The 27,217-nt window shown below is 39.3% G+C and overlaps 1 protein-coding gene and 1 non-coding gene across 7 annotated transcripts in view; one reads left to right on the top strand and one right to left on the bottom strand.

Moving 5' to 3' along the window:
* LOC105732478 (kelch-like protein 2) overlaps positions 1-27,217 on the top strand; it is a 118,699-nt gene that overhangs the window by 63,525 nt on the left and 27,957 nt on the right. For all 6 annotated transcript variants that reach the window (XR_001111000.3, XM_012474564.3, XM_012474565.3 and 3 more), the window contains exon 6: positions 26,686-26,795. Coding sequence is in view for 5 of the 6 variants with exons in the window: in XM_012474564.3 (XP_012329987.1) it covers positions 26,686-26,795 (110 nt within the window). In the remaining variant the exon portion in view is untranslated. The remainder of the gene's footprint in view (positions 1-26,685; positions 26,796-27,217) is intronic.
* Positions 25,783-25,964, bottom strand: LOC135277883 (U2 spliceosomal RNA). Its single transcript, XR_010345458.1, has one exon. It is a non-coding gene; the product is annotated as a U2 spliceosomal RNA (small nuclear RNA).

Here is a 27,217-nt window from a genome sequence, read left to right as displayed (position 1 = left end):
TTAGCCAGGCATGGTGGTGTATGCCTGTAGTCCTAGCCACTCGAGAGGCTGAGGCATGAGAATTGCTTAAACCCAGGAGGCAGGGGTTGCAGTGAGCTGAGATCGCACCACTGCACTCCAGCCTGGGTGATGGAGTGACTCCATCTCAAAAAAAAAAAAAAAGTCCTTCAGTCACTGATGTGCTTTCATTTTATTTTCCATTCCCTTGCTACTTTACCCTGGCTGTTCAGGCACCCCTCACTGTCCTGTCCAGTAGACACATAAAATGATCAAACTTTTTTATATGCCCAAATATTTTCATGTGTGTCCCCTCTGTCTTTGTCATAAATGAAACTTTGCCTTTCCCCCAAAACTGTATGTCATGGGCAGACTTCTCAAAGGGATTGCTCCCCACAGCTCACTGGGTACCCGGGTAGAAGGGTACCACTTCCAGACCATTGCTCTCTTGCTGCCACCAGTCTCACTTCTTTACCGGCTGGCTGGCAGGCTACTGCATTCTCTCTGCAGCTCATTTTTCTCTTTTGGCCTCTAGGCATACTGCTGTCTTTTACACTGAGATTATCTTTCCCTGTGTATTTTATTTCTCCTGCCATCAACGCCTTCAGAATCTATACTGTTGGCTCACGTGAGACTCCTTCTTCATAGTTCCTTGTGATCATGATCTTCCCTCCACAAACCCATTCTTCACCTTAGACTACAGTTCCAGGATCTGTTGGACCTTTCTGGTATTTAGAACTCTGAGGCCTCCACCTTTATGTGCACTATATGTGTGCCTTCTCATTCTCTTGTATTTCTTCATAAATCTGTGCTCTCTGGTCCTTATTCTTCTAGCTAACTCGGCTGTTCAGCCTAGATCCAGTAGTCAGTCATTTCAAAGCTACTCTCTTTGTGTATCTGGCATTGTCCACACTGTTGTGGGTGATAGATAACAGGCTCAATACAATTTAACCCTTGTTTATAATCTAACTTTATAGTCCAGTAACTATAAACTTACACCCCGACTGTATTCGGAATATGCCTTATTCTCTGTAAAACCAGTGTTTGTAACATTTTCTTCTACAGAAAATTTACTTCAGTCATTTGCCCACCTTTCTACAATTTAGGCTAGGAATCACTGCTTGGAATAAACATCAGAATAAGCTCATGATTTGAATGCTGCCCTCTTGAAAGAAATTTGTGTTGAGTGAGTGATTTTAATAATGGTATTACTAGCCTTAGCAATGGGATATGCATACCAAAGAATAGATTCTGATTATTCAAGGCTCTACTCCAATGCTAATTTACTGATACAGAAGATTCTTCCTTTGGAGAACTGTGAAAGCACTTGATATGCAGCACTTTTTAGCTAAAGTCATGCCAACTCAAATGACACTTCTTAAAAGAGTTAATCATTTGTATATTCATGCATTCATTATGATCCTCTTTATTCCTTAGTAAATTATATGCAGTCTCTGCTGTGCTTTGCTGACAGTTTTTTTTTTTTTTTTTTTAGCTCACACGAGTTAACTGTATTCAGGTTCATGAAAACTGCCTTATGTTAATAGAACAGATGGAGATGTATATGATTTTTATCTCCTAAAGATTAATAGTGTTGAAAGTCAAAGAATCATGGAGTATTAATGTTGTAGCAAATCTTAGCTATCTAGTCTAACACTTCAATTTTATTAATTAAGAAAATGAAGACCAGAGATATTTCTATTTTCCCAAAACACTTTTATCTATTAGGGATGAGCTGCTTGTGGATCTAGGATACTATTGTTATTCCTACTCTTACCCTCATTTCTCAAATGAGATTCTGCATTGAGTATAGAGGAATTATGGAGACCCGTCACAGCATTTAATTTTGTTCAAAAAGGTGCTTAGTGTTTCGAAAGCAAATACAAAGGGAACTTTGTGTCTTATTACAGGTTACAAAAGAGAAAAAGTAACACTTGGGACTTATATTGTTGATTTTATTACACTTATTTGGGATGAGAATCCTAGCCTGATGATCTCTCTTGACCTGGTATGGCAAATTCTATGGACTGTCTTTCATTTCATGATTAGCTTATTTTATTTGCTGGAGGGAAACAAACAGAAAAGTTTAGTTACTCTAGAGAGTGAGGGAGAATCATTACATATATATGGAAGGATGAATATGTATATTGTACATTATATGTGTATAGTTTATGTGTTTAATGTATATAGCATACTGATTCTTTACTACTCGAAATTGTGCCCTATTGCAGTTATGGTATTTGTTCAGAGAGAAGAAACTGATAATTAAATGTTAATATAACTATGTTGGGCTTTATTCAGTGGCCAGTGGTGACCTACTGAAGGCAAATCACTGTCACGAACTATGATCCATAAACAGAATGACCTGTCAATATATGGGTGAAAGGTTTGGAGGCAGTAATTGAGGTTGGTAATAGGGTTAGAACTAGGGTAATTAAGATAGGTGAATGAAGCAAGATCATAGATACGGGAACTAACTCTGAGTATAAGTAGAGGAAACAGATTAAACTCTGATATGAGTTGGTCTTTTAGCATTACATTTTAGGTAAATTCTTTGTGGGTACATTTTAGTGTGTGCATATTTATTGCCAGTGTGCAGTAGCTGCTGATTTTTACTATACCTTACTGAGATACGGTAGGCTGAAAAAGAATTTGTTCACTGAAAAGGAAGAATTTTTCACTTTGGCTGTGTTGTGTTAGGCTTATATTAACCAAAGTAATGCAAAGATATTAGGGTTTTAGTTGATGGTATATTCAATGGAAATCAATTATGTAATCGTGTCCAGAAAGGTGTAAGGTGATTAACCCATTCTATTCTGTCCAGATCCAACCATAGCTATGAAATTTAGTTTATTTTTAGGTTGAGTGTTTTTAGAGAGATTGATGCAGTAGAGCCCTGAATTTATAGCCAGGGTGATGCTGAAGACTCCAAATCATGTTGTGCAAGGAGTGGTTGAAGGACTTAGGACTATACAGACCATAGAAGGATAATTTGGGAAAATATAATGCTCTTTGTAAGATTTTGAGGAATTTCATAAGAGACAGATTAATCTTGTTCTGTTTATTGTGGTAGGCAGAATTATCAGTGTTACAAAATAAGAGTGAAAAAGATTTTAGAGTAACTCACAGAAGAACTTCTAATAGTGTTTGTGTTAGTCCGTTTCCATGCTGCCAATAAAGACATACCCGAGACTGGGCAATTTACAAAAGAAAGAACTTTATTGAATTTACAGTTCCACATGGCTGGGGAGGCCTCATAATCATGGTGGAAGGCAAGGAAGAGAAAAGTCACATCTTATGTGGATGGCAACAGGCAAAGAGAGCTTGTGCATGGAAGCTCTTGTTTTTAAAACCATCAGGTCTCGTGAGAGCCGTTCACTGTCATGAGAACAGCATGGGAAAGACCCATCCCCATAATTCATTCATCTTCCACTGGGTCGCTCTCACAACACATGGGAGTTATGGGAGCTACAAGATGAGATTTGGGTGGAGACACAGAACCAAACCATGTCATTCCACCTCTGGCGCCTCCCAAATCTCATATGTTCACATTTCAAAACCAGTTATGCCTTCCCAACAGTCCCCCAACGTCTTAACTCATTTCAGCATTAACTCAAAAGTCTACATTCCAAAGTCTCATCCGAGACAAGTCAAGTCCCTTTCGCCTATGAGTCTGTAAAATCAAAAGCAAGTTAGTTACTTCCTAGGTACAATGGGGATACAAGCTTGGGTAAATATAATCATTCCAAATGGGAGAAATTGGCCAAAACAAAGGGGCTACAGGTGCCATGCAAGTCTGAAATCCAGTGGGGCAGTCAAACCTTAAAGCTCCACAGTGATCTCCTTTGACTCCATGTCTCACATCCAGGTCACACTGATGCAAGAGCTAGGTTCCCATAGTCTTGGGAAGCTCCGCCCCTGTGGCTTTACAGGGTACAACCTCCCTCTTGGCTGCCTTCATGGGCTGGCATTGAGTGTCTGTGGCTCTTCCAGGTACACAGTGCAAGCTGTCAGTGGATCTACCGTGCTGAGATCTGGAGGATGGTGGCTGTTTTCTCACAGCTCTCCTAGGCAGTACCCCAGTAGGGAATTTGTGTAGGAGCTCTGACCCCACATTTCCCTTCTACACTGCCATAGCAGAGGTTCTCCATGAGGACCCTGCCCCTGCAGCAAACTTCTGCCTGGTCACCCAGGCATTTTCATACATCTTCTGAAATCCAGATGGAGGTTCCCAAACCTCAATTCTTGACTTCTGTGTACTGGCAGGCTCAACACCATGTGGAAACTGCCAAGGCTTGAGACTTGCACCCTGAGAAGCCACGGCCTGAGCTCTGTGTTGGCCTCTTTCAGCCACAGCTGGAGTGGCTGGGATGCAGGCCCTAAGTCCCTAGGCTGCACACAGCATGGGGATCCTGGGCCTAGCCCACAAAACCACTTTTTCTTAGTAGGCCTCTGGGCCTGTGATGGAAGGGGCTGCTGCAAAGATCTCTGACATGCCCTGGAGACATTTTCCCCATTGTCTTGGTGATTAACATTCTGCTCCTTGTTAATTATGCAAATTTCTGCAGCCAGCTTAAATTTCTCCTCAGAAAATGGGATTTCCTTTTCTATGGCATTGTCAGGCTGCAAATTTTTCAAACTTTAATGCTCTGTTTCCCTTTTGAAACTGAATGCCTTTAACAGCACCCAAGTCACTTCTTGAATGCTTTGCTGCTTAGAAATTTCTTTCACCAGATTCCCTAAATCATCTTTCTCAAGTTCAAAGTTCCACAAATCTCTAGGGCAGGGGCAAAATGCTGCGAGGCTCTTTGCTACTACATAACAAGAGTCACCTTTGCTCCAGTTCCCAACAAGTTCTTCATCTCCATATGACACCACTTCAGCCTGGATTTCATTGTCCATATCATTATCAGCATTTTTGTCAAAGCCATTTAACAAGTCTCTAGGGAGTTCCAAACTTTCCCACATTTTTCTGTCTTCTTCTGAGTCTTCTAAACTGGTCCAACCTCTGCCTGTTACCCAGTTCCAAAGTGGCTTGCATGTTTCTGGGTATTTTTTCAGAAGCACCCCACTCTGCTGCTACCAATGAATTTATTAGTTCATTTTCATGCTGCTGATAAAGACATACCCAAGACTGGGTAATTTACAAAAGAAAGAGGTTTATTGGACTTACAGTTCCACATGGCTGGGGAGGCCTCACAATCATGGTGGAAGACAAGGAAAAGGAAGTCACATCTTACATGGATGGCAGCAGGCAAAGAGAGCTTGTGCAAGGAAACTCCCATTTTTAGAACCATCAGATCTTGTGAGATTCATTCACTATCATGAGAACAGCATGGGAAAGACCCGCCCCATAATTCAGTCATCTTCCACTGGACCCCTCCCACAACACATGGGAATTATGGGAGCTACAAGATGAGAGTAGGCTGGGGACACAGAGCCAAACCTTATCAGTGTTCAAAGATGATATGCTGTCTTGCTATTTCTGGATGTGTGCAAAATGTAGCCAGATAACCATTTATTGTGAAAAAAAATTTTTTTTTTTTTTTGAGATGGAGTTTCGCTCTTGTTACCCAGGCTGGAGTGCAATGGTGCGATCTCGGCTCACCACAACCTCTGCCTCCTGGGTTCAGGCAATTCTCCTGCCTCAGCCTCCTGAGTAGCTGGGATTACAGGCACGCACCACCATGCCCAGCTAATTTTTTGTATTTTTAGTAGAGACGGGGTTTCACCATGTTAACCAGGATGGTCTCGATCTCTTGACCTCGTGATCCACCCGCCTTGGCCTCCCAAAGTGCTGGGATTACAGGCGTGAGCCACCACGCCCGGCCTTATTGTGAAAATTTTTGAGGTTACGCATACATATTATAAAAGCTGTGTCAGGTGACCTTTCAGATCCTTTATACCATTAAATCTTATGATTTTTATGGCATTACAGAAAAAGAACTAACAGGGTTTATGAAACAATTCACATTAGGGATTAAAAAAGAGTGGGATGACAAGGGAATGGGGTAGTTATTTAATGGATATAGAATTTCATATTTGCAAGATGAAAATGTTAGATCTTTTTCATAAGTGTGAATATACCTTTTTTTTTTTTTGAGACAGAGTTTCACTCTTGTTGCCCAGGCTGGAGTGCAGTGGTGCAATCTTGGCTCACTGCACCCTCCGCCTCTCAGGTTCAAGTGATCCTCCTGCCTCAGCCTCCCGAGTAGCTGGAATTACAGGCATGCACCACCACGCCTGGCTAATTTGTTGTATTTTTAATAGAGATGGGGTTTCATCATGTTGGCCAGGCTGATCTCAAACTCCCAAACTCAGGTGATCCACCCACCTCAGCCTCCCAAAGTGCTGGGATTACAGGTGTGAGCCACCCACCCCCCAGTGTAAATATACTTAACACTATTAAACTGTATGCTTAAAAATGGTTAAGGTGGTAAATTTTATTAGTTTTACCACGAAATAAAAGAGAGGGAGGGAGGCAAAAATGACTGTGGCTAAGACTTCAGTCAGCTTTGGGATCAGAGTAGAGCCGTTAAGACACAAAGGGAACATGGGAGGTTCAGCAGGTGTCTGGAGGAAGGCACTGAAACTGTTTGAAATGTAGGTATAGCTTCATCTTGTTTGCTTGAGGAAGAGCCAGAAGTGACATGCAGTATCAGTTTAAATGTTCTCAGATTGGGCAAGATATTTAACAGTAGCCACAGTCAACTAGGCCAGAGGAAGAACTTGATTTATTTTGAGAGGAATATCAACAGACATAGTCAGAGAATCCTTATCAAGTATCAGGCCAAAGAGTGAAGCAAACCATCAGTGGAAAAATGCACAATGATGAAAAGTCAGACCATAGAGCTCAAAACAGGCCAAGGTAAGTGGCCCAAGGTAGTAATTAATGTGAGGGTTTTTAGAGGACTGCTAGTGTGTGATACTGGTTTCATGGTGTGTGGGTGACTCTGACTTGTTTAAAAGAGCCATGACGATTAGATCATATTCGTGTAGAGACTAACAGAGATTCAAACATTGGGGTTTCAGGGAGAGATTGGATCTGGGAGCAACAATATTAGGGTAATAAAGATAACTGGGGATTGTAATGTAGATGAGATAGTTAAAACAGAACTAGTGGAGAATCAAAAGGGGCTTAAGGCAGGCAGGACTGTAGGTAATACCTAGTTTTAGGGAGATGAAGCAGGCAGATTGAATGATCAGAAAGGTAGAAAAATATGTAGAATCCTAACCAGTAGAGAGGGTCATTAAGGTTAAAATCAGCAGAGAGATTGAGAAGGACTGATACCAAGAAAAAGACTTCCAAAGAACTACTTCAAGGTGAAATTGAGCCAGAGGCTATGTCATAATATAAAGATGTGAGCATGCATCAGCATGCAGAGGCTTCAGTATTAAGATCTGTTCTTGAGAAGTCTGGTGTGAGGCTGACAAGGTAGGGCAGTGGCAGAGGTAGCGATGGTAAACCAGTGATCTTTCTTTTTTAGGATAGCAGTTATTTGTCCACTGAAGTCAAGACAATGACATGCATTGACTGTCTATAGCAACACTTTCTTTCTCAATAGGGAAGGAAAATAGTTGGGTCTAGTTGCTTGTTTTGTTTTTGTTTTTTAATTTACATCACCAGTGTTTTCACATGATTATAAACTTTTAATAAAATTTGTGATTAAAAAAACATATAACATGAAATTTATCAACTTAACCATTTTAAGTGTTCCATTCAGTAATGTAATGTGTAAGTATTTGTTTTGTTGTGAAACAGATCTCCAGAACATCTTCATTTTGCAAAACTGAAACCCTGTACCTTTTAAGCAACTCTTTTCCATTTTCTACTAGTCCCTGGCAAGTTATTATGCTTCCTGTTTCTATAAATTTGGCTCCTCTAGATACCTCATATTAGTAGAATCATACAGTGTTTTTTAGTTTTGTGACTGACTCGCTACACTTGGCATAATGCTGTCAAGCTTCATCCATGTTGTATCATGTGACAGGATTTCCTTCCTTTTTAAGGAATGGTATGTATATATGTATGTATATTGTATGTATATACCAATTGCATTTATCCATTCATTCGTCAGTGGATACCTGCTTCTGCCTTTTGGCTATTGTGAGTCATGCTTCTGTGAACATGGGTGTGCAAATATGTCTTCAAGACCCTGCTTTTCATTCTTTTGGATGTATACCCAGAAGTGGGATTGCTGAATCATGCGGTAGTTCTACTTTTAATTTTTTGAGTAACCTCCATGCTGTTTTTCATAATAGTTGCATTATTTTATAATCATACCAACAGTGCCTGAGATTTCTAGTTTCTTCACATCTTTGCCAGCAATTGTTGTTTTCTGGTTTATTTGTTTGTTTTGTAGTAGCCACCCTAATGGGTGTGAGGTAATATCTCATTGTGGTTTTGTATTTTCTCTGATGATTAATGTTGAACATTTATTCATATGCTTATTGGCAATTTGTATATCATCTTTGGAGAAATGTCTATTCCAGTCCTTTGCTCATTTTAAATTGGGTTATTTGATTTTTGTTGTTGAGTTGAAGATATTTTTATATTCTGGATATTCACTCTTTGTCAGATACCCAACTTGCAAGTATTTTCTTTTCTTCCATAGGCTGCCTTTTCATTTTGTTTACTGTGTCCTTTGATGCACTAAACTTTTAACTTTGATGTAGTTGCATTTGTCTGTTTTTACTTTTGTTGCATGAGCTTTTGGTGTCATTTCCAAGAAGTCATTGACAAATCCAGTGTCATGAAGTTTTCCTCTGTGTTTACTTCTAGGAATTTTATAGTTTTGAGTCTTATATTTAGATCCTTAGTTCATTTTGAATTAATTTTTGTGAATGGTGTATATGATCCACCTTCATTCTTTTCCATGTGGATATCTAGTTTTCCCAGCACCATTTGTTGAAGAGACTGTTCTTTTCCCATTGAGTGGTCTTGGCACTCTTGTCGAAGATCATTTTTCCATATACATGAGGACTTAAAAGTATTTGAAAGGAATACATTGAAAGAATCTTTCACCGTTGTTCCTCATTTGTCTCCTCCATAAAGATAATCACTGTTATTAGTGTCGCAGTTTTGTTTTGTTTTCTTGCATGGAGAGGTTAAGTAATCCATTCACATGGTTCATATAACAGACTATCCACTGAAAAAATGTGTTCCCACATCTGTCCTACTTCCTTTTTAAGCTGAGACTATTTCCTAAAGCTTTTTTCATATTATGAGCTTCCTTGTTCATTTTTACAAATGCAGAATATTCCATTGTGTGGAATAATTTTTGTATGTCTACTGATTAACTCTTTTCTGTAATTATTAAAAGCAGTGCTACAGTGAATAACTCAGAGTGTGTCATTTCATGAGTGGTCAAGTATATTTGTAGGATGAGATTTCAAAATTGCTCTCTGTAGAGCATGTGCTAATTTATACTCCCACCAACAGTATGAAATAGCATACTGTTTCATAATAGAGTTGTTGCTTTTTTTTTTTTTAACTTTGATCTTAGTGGTTTTGTGGTTTGAGGCCAGGGAAGAAATGTTCATATTATATTATTTTTCTTAGTACTAGTGGTAATACAAGAGCATTTAATGTCATGAACTAAGCACCAGAGAGACTAATAGTGATTTGCATCAAGAAGATGTAAAATAACAGGTGAGCTGCGCTAGCCTTTTTGCCTTTCTTCCTATAGAATTTTTTCATGCATGCCTTAGAGTGACTTTGTCAGTCACCTAGTCCTTCCTGACTGCGTGAAGTATTGGGTCCTTAGGAAGTGTGTTATAGATTGCCTATCCGTTAATGCTGTAGAACACTTGAAGAAATATACAGTTAATATAAATAGAAGAAAGGCAGGCCTTAAAGTAAACTAATTTACTCCACATGTTGCCAAATAGTGCCCTTCATATTTAGTAATGCTCCGTATCTATTAACCACATCCTTTCCAAAGAAAGCTCATAAGAGTGTAAACATTAGATAACAATACTGAAAGATTTTTTTAAGGAAGAGGGATTGTTCCAATAGAAAATAGAAAGTATTTGAGAATTGGAAATATTTAAAAACATGTATATGTTCACAATGAAAGTTAGTTTTAATTTGAACATTTCCTCTTTACTTTTCCTTAAGACTATTTTTTTTCTTTCTTTCTTCCTTTTTTCTTTTTCTTTTTTCTTTTTTTTTTTGGTAATTGGTGAGGGGGTGGTGTTGGTTTGAGTGACAGCTGTGTTATGGTTTTGCCAATACCGTTGTAATAGTTGACTATTTTCCTTGCCCTCTTAACCTTCTTTGATACACTTGGAATGATTACACAATGAATTTAGATCCCAGACTTGGTTTTGGATAGAGCTTACTAATGCTCTTCTACATTTATGTAATTGCTGACTTTTAAAAAATCACCAAGTTGGTTGTTTAGCAAGTTCATTTTTTCTGATCAGTGAAGCAGAGACTATGAGAATATGTAGTCACAGTATGGGAAAAGTTACATTCTCTCAGTTATGTTTGTTACCACTGGAGAGTTCTTTCCCCTCATGAAAAGAATAAGGAAGCCAGCAATCTCTTGCTTTGATTCAGATTTAAAATGTACAGAAGAAGCTTCACTCAAAATCACTGTAGACATAAATTTGGAGGTGAAAATATTTTTATAATGGGTGGAAAGAGGTTTATGTTAGCTTCTTTTTTGTTCAGTGGCTACTGTGTTTTCTGTTTGAATTTCCAAGTTGGTATACATAAATGTTTTTAAATTTATATGCTGTTTGCCAGATTGTCATTAAAATGAATTTATTTCTCAATATTTTTGAACTCTTTTGTATTTTGTTTTTTTTGAGACAGGGTCTCACTCTGTTGCTGAGGCAGGAGTGTAGTGACACAGCCGTGGTTCACTGCAGACTTAACCTCCTGGGCACAGGTGATCCTCCTACCTCAGTCACCCAAGTAGCTGGGACTACAGACACGCACCACCATGCTCAGCTAATTTTTTGTAGAGACGGTGTTTTGCTATGTTGCCCAGGCTGGTCTTGAACTCTTGGACTCAAGTGATCCACACCCCTCAGCCTCCCAAGCTGCTGGGTTTATAGATGTGAGCCATTGCACCCAGCCTACTTTGGAACTCTTAATATAAAGAATCTTTTTTTTTTTTTTTTAAATATGTTCAGTCTTTACAAAGCAAATTCAATTATTGAAAAAGTTTTTCCTTTTTTCCTAGTGTATAAAGAAAACTTTCTTAGCGTATATATTTTTTTATATATAAACTTCCGGTAAAGTCAGGATTTAGCAGGATTATATTTTAGATATAGAAAGTACTTTTGCAATTAATCATGATGGCTTTTTAATATCTATAATCCGACTGGGAGCAGTGGCTCATGCCTGTAATCCCAGCACTTTGGGAGGCTGAGCCTGGCAGTTAACCTGAGGTCAAGAGTTCAAGACCAGCCTGGCCAATATAGTGAAACCTCCTCTCTATTAAAAATACAAAAATTAGCCAGGTGAGGTGGCAGGCACCTGTAATGCCAGCTACTTGGAAGGATGAGTCAGGAGAATTGCTTGAACCCAGAGGGTGGAGTTTGTTGTGAGCCTAGATTGCACCACTCACTCCAACTTGGGTGATGGAGTGAGACCATGTCTCAAAAAAAAAAAAAAATCTGTAATCCTAAATTCTATAAATCATTCTTTCATACTAGGTTTTGAAGTACCATTGTGCTATAAGGGTATCTCTTCAAAGTGGATATTTAAGTTTAATGTTTAGTTTGCATTTTTAAAAAATATCAACATGGCTATTTTTTCTAGTTTGACTTTTGATCAATTACAAATTCAATCACAAGTTTGTCATTCATATTACTCTTTGTTAGTGCATTCTTTTTTAACTACTAGACTTTATTTTTAAAGGAGTTTTAGATTACAGAAGTATAGTTCTGTGTACCCCCTTACTCCCATCTGCCTCACCCACAGTTTCCCTTGTTGGCATCTTACCTTAGTATGGCATGTTTGTTACAATTAATGAGCTAATATTGATACATTACTATTAACTAGAATCTGTCCTTTATAGTAAGGTTCACTCTTTGTGTTGTATATACTATAGGTTTTGACAAATATATGATGATATTTATCCACCATTATAGAATAGTTTCATTGCCCCAAAACACGCCTGTTCATCTCTCCCTTTCTTTCTGCAGCAGACCGCTGATAACACTGGTCTTTTTACTGTTTACATAATTTTGCCTTTTCCAGATGTCATGTAGTTGGAATCGTATAGATGTGGTCTTTTCAGATTGACTTCCTTCACTTAGCAATGTGCATTTAAGGTTTTTCCACATATTTTCACGATTTAACAATTCATTTCTTTTAATCACAGAATACTATTTGATTGTATGATTGTACCACAGTTTATCAGTTCACCAATTGAAGGACATCTTGGTTGCCTCAAGGTTTTAGCAATTATAAATAAAGCTGCTTGAGCTTAAAACCTAGGTGACAGGTTGATAGGTGCAGCAAACCACCTTGGCACACGTTTACCTGTCCAACAAACCTGCACATGTATCCTGGAACTTAAAAAGTTGGAAAAATACAAAAATGGAAATAAAAAATAAAGCTGCTATAAATATTTGTGTGCAGGTTTTTGTGTGGCCATAGGTTTTCAGTTTATTTGAGTAAATACCAAGGATGCTGAATTTTATAGTAAGACTATATTTGATTTTGGAAGGAACTGCCAAACTGATTTCCCACCAACAGTGAATGAGAGTTCCTGCCATTCCACATTCTTGTCAGCATTGGTGTTGTCAGTGTTTTGGAATTTAACTTTTCCAATAGGTATGTAAATGGTGTCTCATTGATGTTTTAGTATGCAGTTCTCTAATGACATATTATATTGAGCATCTTTCCGTGTATTTATTTGCCATCTATATATGTCTTCTTTGGTGAAGTGTCCATTGAGATCTTTTTGCTCATTGTTTAGTTGAGTTGTTTATTTTCTTCTTGTTGAACTTTAAGTGTTCTTTTTATATTTTACATAACAGTCCTTTATCAGATATGTGTTTTGCAAAGATATTCCCCCAGTCTGTGGCTTTTCTTTTAATTTTTTAAGAGTGTCCTTTGCAGAGCAGAAATTATTAATTCTAATGAAATCCAACTTATCCATTTTATTTTTCATGGATAATACTTTTGATGTTGTATCTAAAAAGTTATCACCATACCCAAGGTTAGTTAAATTTTCTTCTGTGTTATCTTCTAGACGCTAAGTTTTGTGTTTTACATTTAAGTCTCTGATCCACTTTGAGTTAATTTTTGTGAGTGGTGTGGTCTATGTAGATTTTTTTGCATATGGATGTTCAGTTGTTACAACATCATTTGTTGAAAAGACTGTTCTTTCTCTATTGAATTGCCTTGGCTTCTTTGTCAGAGATCAGTTGAGTGTGTTTTTTTGGGGTCTATTGCTGGGCTGTCTATTCTGTTGCATTGATCTACAGTCATCCCTTGGTATGTACATCTGTGGGGTATTGGTTCTAGGACCTCCAACAGGTACCAAAATCCACAGGTTCTCCAGTCCCTTATATAAAATGATATAGAATTTGCATACAACCTACACATATCCTCCCATATACTTTATTATATTTTATTTTTATTGTACTTTAAGTTCTGGGATACATGTGCAGAGCATACAGGATTGTTGCATAGGTACCTACATGGCAAGATGGTTTGCTGCCTTCCTCCCCCATCACCTATATCTGGTATTTCTCCCCATGTTGTCCCTCCCCACCCTCCCTATCCCCCGCTATCCCTCCCCTAGTCCCCCCACAACTGACCGCAGTGTGTGATGCTCCCTTCCCTGTGTCCACATGTTGTAATTGTTCAACACCCGCCTGTGAGTGATGTGGTGTTTGATTTTCTATTCCTGTCAGTTTGCTGAGAATGATGGTTTCCAGATTCATCCATGTCCTTATGAAGGACATGAACTCATTGTTTTTTATGGCTACATAGTATTCCATGGTGTGTATGTGCCACATTTTCTTTATCCAGTCTATTGTCGATGGACATTTGGGTTGGTTCCAGGTCTTTGCTATTGTAAACAGTGCTGCAGTGAATATAACGTGTGCATGTGTCTTTATAATAGAACAATTTATGATTCATTGGATATATACCCAGTAATGGGATTGCTGGGTCAAATGGTATTTCTATTTCTAGGTCCTTGAGGAATCGCCACACTGTCTTCCACAATGGTTGCACTAATTTGCATTCCTTCCAACAGTGTAAAAGTGTTCCTGTTTCTCCACATCCTCTCCAGCATCTGTTGTCTCTAGATTTTTTAATGATTGCCATTCTTACTGGTGTGAGATGGTATCTCAATGTGGTTTTGATTTGCATTTCTCTAATGACCAGTGATGATGAGCATTTTTTCATATGTTTGTTGGCCTCATAGATGTCTTCTTTTGTAAAGTGTCTGTTCATATCCTTCGCCCACTTTTGAATAGACTTGTTTGGTTTTTTCATGTAAATCTGTTTTAGTTCTTTTTAGATTCTGGATATTAGCCCTTTGTCAGATGGGTAGACTGCAAAAATTTTTTCCCATTCTGTTGGTTGCTGGTTCACTTTAATGATTGTTTCCTTTGCTGTACAGAAGCTCTGGAGTTTAATTAGATCCCATTTGTCTGTTTTGGCTTTTGTTGCCATTGGTTTTGGTGTTTTAGCCACAAAGTCCTTGCCTATGCCTATATCCTGAATGGTTTTGCCTAGGTTTTCTTATAGGGTTTTTATGGTGTTAGGTCTTATTTAGATCTTTAATCCATCTGGAGTTAATTTTAGTGTAAGGTGTCAGGAAGGGGTCCAGTTTCTGCTTTCTGCACATGGCTAGCCAGTTTTCCAATACCGTTTATTAAACAGGGAATCCTTTCCCCATTGCTTGTTTTTGTCAGGTTTGTCAAAGATCAGATGATTGTAGATGTGTGCTGTTGCTTCTGAGACCTCTGTTCTGTTCCATTGGTCTATGTCTCTGTTTTGGTACCAGTACCATGCTGTTTTGATTACTGTGGCCTTATAGTATAGTTTGAAGTCAGGCAGTGTGATGCCTCCAGCTTTTTGCTTAGGATTGTTTTGGCTATGCGGGCTCTCTTTTAGTTCTATATGAAGTTTGAAGTGGTTTATTCCAGTTCTGTGAAGAAGTCATTGGTAGCTTGATGGAGATAGTGTTGAATCTATAAATTACTTTGGGCAATATGGCCATTTTCACGATGTCGAGTCTTCTCAACCGTGAGCGTGGAATGTTTTTCCATCTGTATCCTCTCTTATTTCACTGAGCAGTGGTTTGTAGTTCTCCTTGAAGAGGTCCTTTACGTGCTTTGTTAGTTGTATTCCTAGGTATTGTATTCTCTTTGTAGCAATTATGAATGGGAGTTCACTTTTGATTTGGCTCTCTGTCTGTTACTGGTGTATAGAAATGCTTTGATTTCTGCACATTAATTTTGTATCCTGAGACTTTGCTGAATTTGCTTATCAGTTTCAGGAGATTTTGGGCTGAGACGATGGGGTCTTCTAAATAGACAATCATGTCATCTGCAAATAGAGACAATTTGGCTTCCTCTTTTCCTAATTGAATATCCTTTATTTCTTTTTCTTGCCTGATTGCTGTGACCAGAACTTCCAATACTATATTGAATAGGAGTGGTGAGAGAGGACATCCTTGTCTTGTGCCAGGTTTCAAAGGGAATGCTTCCAGTTTTTGCCCATTCAGTATGATATTGGCTGTGGGTTTGTCATAAATAGCTTTTATTATTTTGTGTTATGTTCCATCGATACCTAGTTTATTAAGGGTTTTTAGCATAAAGGGCTGTTGAATTTTGTCAAAGACCTTCTCTGTATCTATTGAGATAATCATATGGTTTTTGTTTTTGGTTCTGTTTATGTGATGGATTATGTGTATACACCTGCATATGTTGAACCAGCCTTGCATCTCCAGGATGAAGCCTACTTGGTCATGATGAATAAGCTTTTTGATTTGCTGTTGCATTCTGTTTGCCAGTATTTTATTGAAGATTTTTGTGTCGATGTTCATCACGGATATTGGCCTAAAGTTTTCTTTTTCAGTTGTCTCTCTCCCCGGTTTTGGTATTAGGATGATGTTGGTCTCATAAAATGATATGGGAAGGATTCCCTCTTTTTGTATTGTTTGGAATAGTTTCAGAAGGAATGGTACCAGCTCCTCTTTGTACATCTGGTAGAATTCGGCTGTAAACGCGTCTGGACCTGGGCTTTTTTTAGTTGGTAGGCTATTAATTGCTGCCTCCACTTCAGCCCTTGTTATTGGTCTATTCTGGGTTTCACCTTCTTCCTGGTTTAGTCTTGGGAGAGTGCAAGTGTCCAGGAATTTATCCATTTCTTCCAGATTTACTGGTTTGTGTGCATACAGTTGTTTGTAGTAATCTCTGATGGTAGTTTATATTTCTGTGGAATTGGTGGTGATGTCCCCTTTATCGTTTTGTATTGCATCTATTTGATTCTGTTCTCTTTTCTTTTTTATTAGTCTGGCTAGCAGTCTATCTATATTGTTGATCTTTTCAAAAAACCAGCTCCTGGATTTGTTGATTTTTTTTTGAAGGTTTTTTTTGTGTCTCTATCTCCTTCAGTTCTGCTCTGATCTTAGTTATTTCCTGTATTCTGCTAGCTTTTGAATTTTTTTGATCTTGCTCCTCTAGCTCCTTCAATTTTGATGATAGGGTGTTGATTTTAGACCTTTCCTTGCTCCTCATGTGGGCATTTATTGCTATGAATTTCCCTCTAGACACTGCTTTAAATGTGTCCCAGAGGTTCTGGTATGTTGTGTCTTTGTTCTCATTGGTTTCGAAGAACATCTTTATTTTTGCCTTCATTTCATTGTTTATTCAGTTGAGATTCAGGAGCCAGTTGTTCATTTTCCATGAGGTTGTATGGTTTTGAGTTTGTTTCTTAATCCTGAGTTCTAATTTGATTGCACTGTGGTCTGAGAGACTGTTATGATTTCCGTTCTTTTGCATTTGCTGAGGAATGATTTACTTCCAATTATGTGGTCGATTTTAGAGTAAGTGTGATGTGGTACTGAGAAGAATGTATATTCTATGGATTTGGGGTTAAGAGTTCTGTAAATGTCTATTAAGTTCGCTTGGTCCAGCTCTGCATTCAAGTCGTGGATTTCCTTGTTGACTTTCTGTCTCATTGATCTGTCCAATATTGACAGAGGAGTGTTAAAGTCTCCCATTGTTATTGTGTGGGAATCTAAGTCTCTTGGTGTAGGTCATTAAGGACTTGCTTTATGTATCTGGGTGCTCCTGCATTGGGTGCATATATATTTAGGATAGTTAGTTCTTGTTGCATTGATCCTTTTATGATTATGTAATACCCTTCTTTATCTCTTTTGATCTTTGTTGGCTTAAAGTCCATTTTATCAGAAACTAGGATTGCCACCCCTGCTTTTTTCTGCTCTTCATTTACTTGGTAAATCTTCTTCCATCCCTTTATTTTGAGTCTATATGTGTCTTTGCACGTGAGATGGGTCTCCTGAATACAGCACACTGATGGTTCTTGGCTTTTTATCCAATTGACCTATCTGTGTCTTTTGATTGGGGCATTTACCCCATTTACATTTAATATTTATATTGTTATGTGTCAATTTGATTCTGCCATTTTATTACTGGTTGGTTGTTTTGCCCTTTGGTTGGCGTAATATCTTCATTACGTCTTTGGTCTTTACCATTTGGTTCTTTTTTTGCAGTGGCTGATACTGGTTTTTCCTTTCTGTGTTTAGTGCTTTCCTCAGAAGCTCTTGTAGGGCAGGTCTGATAATGACAAAATCTCTCAGCAATTGCTTGTCCATAAAGGATTTTATTTCTCCATCACTTATGAAGCTTAGTTTGGCTGGATGTGAAATTCTGGGTAAGAGATAAGCCATTACCCAGTTGCCCAGTTGCCCAGGCTGGAGTGCAGCGGTGTGATCCTAGCTCACTGCAGCCTCAAACTCCTCTGCTCAGGCAATCCTCCTGCTTCAGCCTCCCAAGTAGCTGGGACTACAGGTGTGCACTACTGTGCCTGGCTAATTTTTAAATTTTTTGTAGAGACAGGGTCTCTTTTTGTTGCCCAGGCTAGTTTTGAACTCTTGGCTTCAAGTAATTCTCCTGCCCCAGCCTCTCAACATGCTGGGATTACAGGTGTGATCCACTATGCTCGGCTTCCCCTATACTTTAAATAGATTATTTATAATACCTAATATAGTATATGTGCTATGTAAATAGTTGTTTCGTTACTGTATTTTTTTTCGAATCTTTTTTATTTGAGATTAGTTGAACCTGCAGATGTAGAACTTGTGGATATGGAGGTCCAACTGTATTTGTCATTTTCATCTTCAATTTCATATTTATTTCAGTGAAATACCTTGCTTGGTCAAGTCTGAGTTTCAAACAATTGTGTGTCAAAAATTTTTGAGTTTCAAAAACTTTTGTAAATACAAACATTTTAGAGCTGCTTATTATTTTTATGGTTATCTTGTGGTGAACTTCTTTTTTTTTTTTTGAGACAGAATCTTACTCTGTTGCCCATACTGGGATGCAGTGGCATGATCTCAGCTCACTGCAATGTCTGCCTCCCAGGTTCAAGCAGTCCTCCTGCCTCAGCGTCCCAAGTAGCTGGGAGTACAGGTGTGCACCACCATGCCAAGCTACCTTTGTATTTTTTTTTTTTTTAATTGCATTTTAGGTTTTGGGGTACATGTGAAAAACATGCAAGGTTGTTGCATAGGTGCATACGTGGCAGTATGATTTGCTGCCTCCCTCCCCTTCACCTATATCTGGCATTTCTCCCCATGCTGTCCCTCCCCAACTCCCCATCCCCCCGCTATCCCCCCTCCCCCCCAACAGACCCCCGTGTATAGTGCTCCCCTCCCTGTGTCCATGTGTTCTCCTTGTTCAACACCCGCCTATGAGTGAGAACATGTGGTGTTTGATTTTGTGTTCTTGTGTCAGTTTGCTGAGAATGATGTTTTCCAGGTTCATCCATGTCCCTATGAAGGATGAGAACTCCTCGTTTTTAATGGCTGCATAATATTCCATGGTGTATATGTGCCACATTTTTCCTGTCCAGTCTATCATCGATGGGCATTTGGGCTGGTTCCAGGTCTTTGCTATTGTAAACTGTGCTGCAATGAACATTCGTGTGCATGTGTCCTTATAGTAGAACGATTTATAATCCTTTGGATATATGCCCAGTAATGGGATTGCTGGGTCAAATGGAATTTCTATTTCTAGGTCCTTGAGGAATCGCCACACTGTTTTCCACAGTGGTTGAACTAATTTACACTCCCACCAACAGTGTAAAAGTGTTCCTATTTCTCCACATCCTCTCCAGCATCTGTTGTCTCCAGATTTTTTAATGATCGCCATTCTAACTGGCGTGAGATGGTATCTCAATGTAGTTTTGATTTGCATTTCTCTAATGACCAGTGATGATGAGCATTTTTTCATATGTTTGTTGGCCTCATGTATGTCTTCTTTTGTAAAGTATCTGTTCATATCCTTCGCCCATTTTTGAATGGGCTTGTTTGTTTTTTTCTTGTAAATCTTTTTTAGTTCATTGTAAATTCTGGATATCAGCCCTTTGTCAAGACGGGTAGGCTGCAAAAATTTTTTCCCATTCTGTTGGTTGCCGATTCACTCTATTGACTGTTTCTTTTGCCGTGCAAAAGCTGTGGAGTTTGATAAGGTCCCATTTGTCTATTTTGGCTTTTGTTGCCAATGCTTTTGGTGTTTTGGTCATAAAGTCCTTGCCTACGCCTATGTCCTGAATGGTTTTGCCTAGGTTTCCTTCTAGTGTTTTTATGGTGTTACGTCTTATGTTTAAGTCTTTAATCCATCTGGAGTCAATTTTAGTGTAAGGTGTCAGGAAGGGGTTGAGTTTCTGCTTTCTGCATATGGCTAGCCAGTTTTCCCAACACCACTTATTGAACAGGGAATCCTTTCCCCATTGCTTGTTTTTTTCAGGTTTGTCAAAGATCAGGTGGTTGTAGATATGTTGTGTCGCCTCTGATGCCTCTGTTCTGTTCCATTGGTCTATATCTCTGTTTTGGTACCAGTACCATGCTGTTTTGATTACTGTAGCCTTGTAGTAGAGTTTGATGTCCGGTAGTGTGATGCCTCCCGCTTTTTTCTTTTCGCTTAGAATTGACTTGGCTATGCGGGCTCTCTTTTGGTTCCATATGAAGTTTAAGGTGGTTTTTTCCAGTTCTGTGAGGAAGGTCATTGGTAGCTTGATGGGGATAGCATTGAATCTGTAAATTACTTTGGGCAGTATGGCCATTTTCACGATATTAATTCTTCCTAACCATGAACATGGAATGTTTCTCCATCTGTTTGTATCCTCTCTTATTTCGTTGAGCAGTGATTTGTAGTTCTCCTTGAAGAGGTCCTTTACGTTCCTTGTTAGTTGTATTCCTAGGTATTTTATTCTCTTTGTAGCAATTGTGAATGGCAGTTTGTTCTTGATTTGGCTCTCTTTAAGTCTGTTATTGGTGTATAGAAATCCTTGTGATTTTTGCACGTTGATTTTGTATCCTGAGACTTTGCTGAAGTTGCTTATCAGTTTCAGGAGATTTTGGGCTGAGGTGATAGGGTCTTCTAGATATACAATCATGTCATCTGCAAATAGAGACAATTTGACTTCCTCCTTTCCTAATCGAATACCCTTTATTTCTTTTTCTTGCCTGATTGCTCTGGCTAGAATTTCCAGTACTATATTGAATAGGAGTGGTAGGAGAGGGCATCCTTGTCTAGTGCCAGATTTCAAAGGGAATGCTTCCAGTTTTTGCCCATTCAGTATGATATTGGCTGTCGGTTTGTCATAAATAGCTTTTATTATTTTGAGATACTTTCCGTCAATACCTAGTTTATTGAGAGTTTTTAGCATAAAGGGCTGTTGAATTTTGTCGAAGGCCTTCTCTGCATCAATTGAGATAATTATGTGGTTTTTGTTTTTGGTTCTGTTTATGTGGTGAATTACATTTATGGACTTGCGTATATTGAACCAACCTTGCATCCCCGGGATGAATCCTACTTGATCATGGTGGATAAGCTTTTTGATGTGTTGTTGTAATTGGCTTGCCAGTATTTTATTGAAGATTTTTGCATCTATGTTCATCATGGATATTGGCCTGTAGTTTTCTTTTCTTGTTGAGTCTCTGCCGGGTTTTGGTATTAGGATGATGTTGGTCTCATAAAATGATTTGGGAAAGATTCCCTCTTTTTGGATTATTTGGAATAGTTTCAGTAGGAATGGTACCAGTTCCTCTTTGTATGTCTGGTAGAATTCGGCTGTGAACCCATCTGGGCCTGGGCTTTTTTTGTGTGGTAGGCTCTTAATTGCTGCCTCGACTTCAGACCTTGTTATTGGTCTATTCAGGGTTTCTACTTCTTCCTGGTTTAGGCTTGGGAGGAGGCAACTGTCCAGGAATTTATCCATTTCTTCCAGGTTTTCTAATTTATGTGCATAGAGTTGTTTGTAATAATCTCTGATGATGGTTTGAATTTCTGTGGCATCTGTGGTGATATCCCCTTTATCATTTTTTATTGCATCTATTTGGTTATTCTCTCTTTTCTTTTTTATTAGTCTGGCTCGTGGTCTGTCTATTTTGTTGATCTTTTCAAAAAACCAGCTCCTGGATTTATTGATTTTTTGTAGGGTTTTTCGTGTCTCTATCTCCTTCAATTCTGCTTTGATCTTAGTTATTTCTTGTCTTCTGCTATGTTTTGAGTTTTTTTGATCTTGCTCCTCTAGCTCTTTCAATTTTGATGATAGGGTGTCAATTTTAGTTCTCTCCTTTCTTCTCATGTGGGCACTTATTGCTATATATTTTCCTCTAGAGACTGCTTTAAATGTGTCCCAGAGATTCTGGTATGTGGTGTCTTCGTTCTCGTTGGTTTCGAAGAACATCTTTATTTCTGCCTTCATTTCAGTGTTTATCCAGTCAACATTCAGGAGAAAGTTGTTCAATTTCCATGAGGCTGTGCGGTTCTGGGTTGGCTTCTGAATTCTGAGTTCTAAGTTGATTGCACTGTGGTCTGAGAGACTGTTTGTTATGGTTTCCGTTCTTTTGCATTTGCTGAGGAGTGATTTACTTCCAATTATGTGGTCAATTTTAGAGTAGGTGTGATGTGGTGCTGAGAAGAATGTATATTCTGTGGATTTGGGCTGGAGAGTTCTGTAAATGTCTATTAGGTTTGTTTGTTCCAGGTCTGAGTTCAAGTCCTGGATATCCTTATTAATTTTCTGTCTCGTTGATCTGTCTAATATTGACAATGGTGTGTTGAAGTCTCCCACTATTAATGTGTGGGAGTCTAAGTCTCTTTTCAAGTCTTTAAGAACTTGCCTTATGTATCTGGGTGCTCCTGTATTAGGTGCATATATATTTAGGATCGTTAGCTCTTCTTGTTGCATTGATCCTTTTACCATTATGTAATGTCCTTCTTTGTCTCTTTTGATCTTTGTTGCTTTAAAGTCTATTTTATCAGAGATGAGAATTGCAACTCCTGCTTTTTTTTGCTCTCCGTTTGCTTGGTAAATCTTCCTCCATCCCTTTATTTTGAGCCTTTGTGTATCCTTGCATGTCAGGTGGGTTTCCTGGATACAGCACACTGATGAGTTTTGGCTTTTTATCCAATTTGCCAGTCTGTGTCTTTTGATTGGGGCATTTAGTCCATTTACATTTAGGGTTAATATTGTTATGTGTGAGTTTGCTCCTGTCATTTTGATGCTAGGTGGCTGTTTTGCCCATTGGTTGATGCAGATTCTTCATTGTGTTGCTGCTCTTTACCATTTCGTGCGTTTTTGGAGTGGCTGGTGCTGGTTGTTTTTTTCTATGTGTAGTGTCTCCTTCAGGAGCTCTTGTAAAGCGGGTCTGGTGGTGATGAAATCTGTGAGTACTTGCTTGTTCACAAAGGATTTTATTTTTCCTTCACTTATGAAGCTTAGTTTGGCTGGATATGAAATTCTGGGTTGAAAGTTCTTTTCTTTAAGGATGTTGAATATCAGCCCCCACTCTCTTCTGGCCTGTAGGGTTTCTGCTGAGAGATCTGCTGTGAGTCTGATGGGTTTCCCTTTGTGGGTAACCCGACCTTTCTCTCTGGCTGCCCTTAGTATTTTCTCCTTCATTTCAACCCTGGTGAATCTGATGATTATGTGCCTTGGGGTTGCTCTTCTAGAGGGATATCTTTGTGGTGTTCTCTGTATTTCCTGGACTTGAATATTGGCCTGCCTTGCTAGGTTGGGGAAGTTTTCCTGGATAATATCCTGAAGAGTATTTTCCAGCTTGGATGCATTCTCTTCGTCACATTCAGGTACACCTATCAAACGTAGATTAGGTCTTTTCACGTAGTCCCATATTTCTTGTTGACTCTGTTCATTCCTTTTTACCTTGTTTTCTCTAATCTTCCCTTCTCTTTTTATTTCATGAGTTGATCTTTGACTTCTGATATCCTTTCTTCTGCTTGGTCAATTCGGCTGTTGAAACTTGTGCATGCTTCACGAAGTTCTCGTGTTGTGTTTTTCAGCTCCATCAATTCACTCATATTCCTCTCTAAGTTGTCCATTCTTGTTAGCATTTCATCAAGTCTTTTTTCAAGGTTCTTAGTTTCTTTGCATTGGGTTAGAACATGTTCTTTTAGCTCACAGAAGTCTCTTATTATCCATTTTCTGAAAGCTGATTCTGTCATTTCATCAAACTCACTCTCCGTCCAATCTCGTTCCCGAGCTGGTGAGGAGTTATGCTGCCTTGTAGGGGGAGAGGTGTTCTGGTTTTGGGTGTTTTCATCCTTTTTGCGCTGGTTTCTTCCCATCTTTGTGGATTTATCCGCCTATTGACTTTGTAGTTGCTGTCTTTCTGATTTTGGTAATTTTAAGTCTGCAGCAGCTGAACTCATAAACCCCCTTTTCTTCTCCCCAGGTGTTCTGGCCGAGGGGGTTAGCGCTTTATGCTTTTCAGCTGTGTTGCTACCGTTTTCCCTGCCCACAAGGTGGCAGTCTAGTCACACTCAGTCTGCAGAGGCTTCGCCGAGCTGTTTTGGGCTCCGCCCAGCTTCCGTGTGAGCTTCCCTGCAGTCCTGTGGGTGTAGTTAGAACTGCTTCCGCTATGCTGGCCCGCCCCTGTAGTGACGGAGTCTCTGTAGTGGCGGGTTGTCTTGGTTACGGAAAATTGCCCCGGGAACTGCAGGGTGTTTCCCGATGGAGGACGCCCCTCCCCCACAGAGCTGGACCGTCCCGGGTTCAGCCGTGTTTCCAGAGGGGCCCTCTTTGCCCGGTAATCTCTTGGCTTGCCTCCTTGCCACAGCTCCCCTTGCTGGCCCAGAGGGGACACAGTCTTGTTCACTTTGCTCAAGGAGCCGCTGCTCCCCGCCCCCGGTGCAGGCCGAGCGGCTGCTCTGGTCCAGTCAGCGGCGCTGGGAACCCGTGGAGCTTCTCCGCCTGTGAATCTCCTGGTCTGTGGGCAGTTAAAATCCGCTGCCCTGTGTGCCACTGCGTCAGCTGAAGCAGCGGCTCTGAGATTCGTGGCGCTCCCTTGCCCGGGGTCTCCTGGCTTGGCTCCCTGCTTCAGCTCCCCTTGCTGGCTCAGAGGGAACTCTGTCTCTCTCGCTCTGCATAAGAAGCCACTGCCCCTCACCCCAGGGCGTAGGCTGAGCGGCCACGCCACTCAAACCAGCGGTGCTGGCGACCCGTGGGGCTTGTCCTCCTGTGAGTCTCCTGGTCTGTGGGCAGTAAAAATCCGTCTGGAAATGCGGCGTCCACTCACCCTCTGTGCCTTTTCTCGGAGCTGCAATCCCGACTTCCTCCTAAGCGGCCATCTTGGATCCTCCATACCTTTGTATTTTTAGTAGAGACAGGGTTTCGCCATGTTGGCCAGGTCTCAGACTCCTGACCTCAGGTGATCCACCCAACTTGGCCTCCCAAAGTGCTGGGATTACAGGCCTGAGCCCCCATGCCTGGCCAACCTTTTATAAATGGAATAGTTTTTCATGACATTTATGAAAACGCAGATTTTATTTTTCAAATTTTGTTGAAGGGGAAGCCAATCATTCCTTTTTGTGGTATGTTGAAATACATATTTGAAATGGATCTTTTATTTCACCTTATAAAATCCCTTTATAAACCCTTTTTTAAGTTAAATTTAATTTTTTTATTATACTTTAAGTTTTGGGGTACATGTGCAGAACATGCAGATTTGTTACATAGGTATACACATACCGTGGTGGTTTGCTGCATTCATCACCCTGTTATCTACATTAGGTATTTCTCCTAATGCTATTCATCCTCTAGTCCCCCACCCACTGCTATCCCTCCCCTAGCCCCCCACCCCCTGACAGGCCCCAGTGTGTGATGTTCCCCTCCCTGTGTCCATGTGTTCTCATTGTTCAACACCCACTTATGAGTGAGAACATGCATAAACCCTTTTTTAAATAAGGGTTTTATAAGGTGAAACAAATATGGTTCATTGTGACAACCTAGAAATTAACCTAGATTTTCTAGCAAAATATTACTTTAGAATTTAGAATATTAACCTACAGCTAAATTATTGAATTCTTACTCTCTACAGACACAGTTCTAGGTGCTTTGTAAACCACTAGCTTATTTAATCCTCATAGGAGTCTTACTATTTTTATTATTCTCATTTCATAGATGAGGAAACCAAGGCTTAGGGATATTACATAACTGCCCAAGGTTGTGCACGCTAGCACATGGCAGAGCTGGGATTCAACCCTGGTATGTCTGACTCTGCAGCCCAAACCACCACATTCCCTTGTGAGCTCATACTCTATGAGAGATGGATTTGCAAGAAAGATTATTTTATAAAAGATTCGTTCTTTGTAAGTTTTTCAATCATTACACTGATAGTCTTTCCACCCTTGGTTAGAGGACATATCAGATATTAAACTGATAAGAACAGATACTACACTTGATCTTAGCCAAAAGGCCAAGAAGTGATCTATATTCCCGCCCCCACTTGGGAAGAGTGGCCATATTTGTGAAATCAAGGAAAAAATTTTTTAAGTATTTAAGAATTACGAATTTTACAAGTTTCTGGATATGGATTGAGACATAAAATCATATCATTTGATCCTAAAATAAACTATTTATTTAGAATTCAGAGCTGTCTATATCATAAAGCAATTCTGTCTCTTTTTAAAAAAATATTGGTCATATATTCAGATTGACCAGCATTTAAGATTTCTTTAGTTTCCGAGTAAAGCAGGGCTTTCTTCCTTACTCCTTAAGAAACAACCCTCTAATGTTTTACATGATAGGTTGTAGGATATGACAATATAATGTCATGTTCTTTATCTAACTTCTGTAATCAAAAGGCTTTACAAATTTAAGTACTCAGAGTGTCGTACCACATAAGGAATAGATATTTTAAGCCTAAAATACCACCATGTAAAACAAGAGTGATTCAGCTAAGTGCATGTATTTTAAGGCAACTTCCCTACTTATGCTGCTACTGTGCTGTAGTATAAACAAATCACTGAAGGTACTTCCCCAGGTATCTCTGAGTTTGTTTGGGTTTATCTTGTTAATTCTTGCCTAGAGGTGTGCAATTCGTTTTCTCCTTAAGTTAGATTAAATTAAGAAAACCCTTTTTAAAGCAGCTTGAAACTATTATAATGGAGTGTTGATGTTAATGGATTTTCTTCTTAATTTCCAAACAGAGCATCATTTTGCAGATGTCGTACTTAGTGAAGAATTTCTCAATCTTGGCATTGAACAAGTGTGCAGCTTAATCTCAAGTGACAAACTTACCATTTCCTCAGAAGAGAAGGTAAGGATATTTTTCTTTTCCCAGCGTGCAGTGATGTTTCCTTTTTTTTTTTTAATTTCACTTTGTTTTGTAGCTTTGTGATCCTGTATGTGTAGTGGCAGCCAGTGATGCCTAACTCTGAAAGTTAAGAAACTTAGCTAGTTACTTCAGGAAAGGATTCTGGAGGAAAAAAAGAAACTCAGGACTTGTTGATTGTCTATGTAAATTACTCTGTGTCTTCACTTCATGAGAGGTTCCCTACATTTTTAGACATTAGAGTTTTGTACTTGACCTCCACAGCAAGAGCTTGTGCACATTAAACTATCTGAAACAAATGCTCTTTTGGAAACCAGTTTCTTCCTACAACTTGATGTATATAGGAATTATGATATGTACACAGTATTTGTTACTAAAGTAGTTTGCCTTCTTCTGAGTTGAAAGAG

The sequence above is a fragment of the Aotus nancymaae genome, unplaced genomic scaffold, assembly GCF_030222135.1.
Source record: "Aotus nancymaae isolate 86718 unplaced genomic scaffold, 86718_ANA_hifiasm-v0.15.2.pri h1tg000033l, whole genome shotgun sequence".
In the NCBI taxonomy this organism is placed as follows: Eukaryota; Metazoa; Chordata; class Mammalia; order Primates; family Aotidae; genus Aotus; species Aotus nancymaae.
Note: the sequence above shows the minus strand (reverse complement) of the source record. Positions and strands in the feature narration are given on the sequence as shown.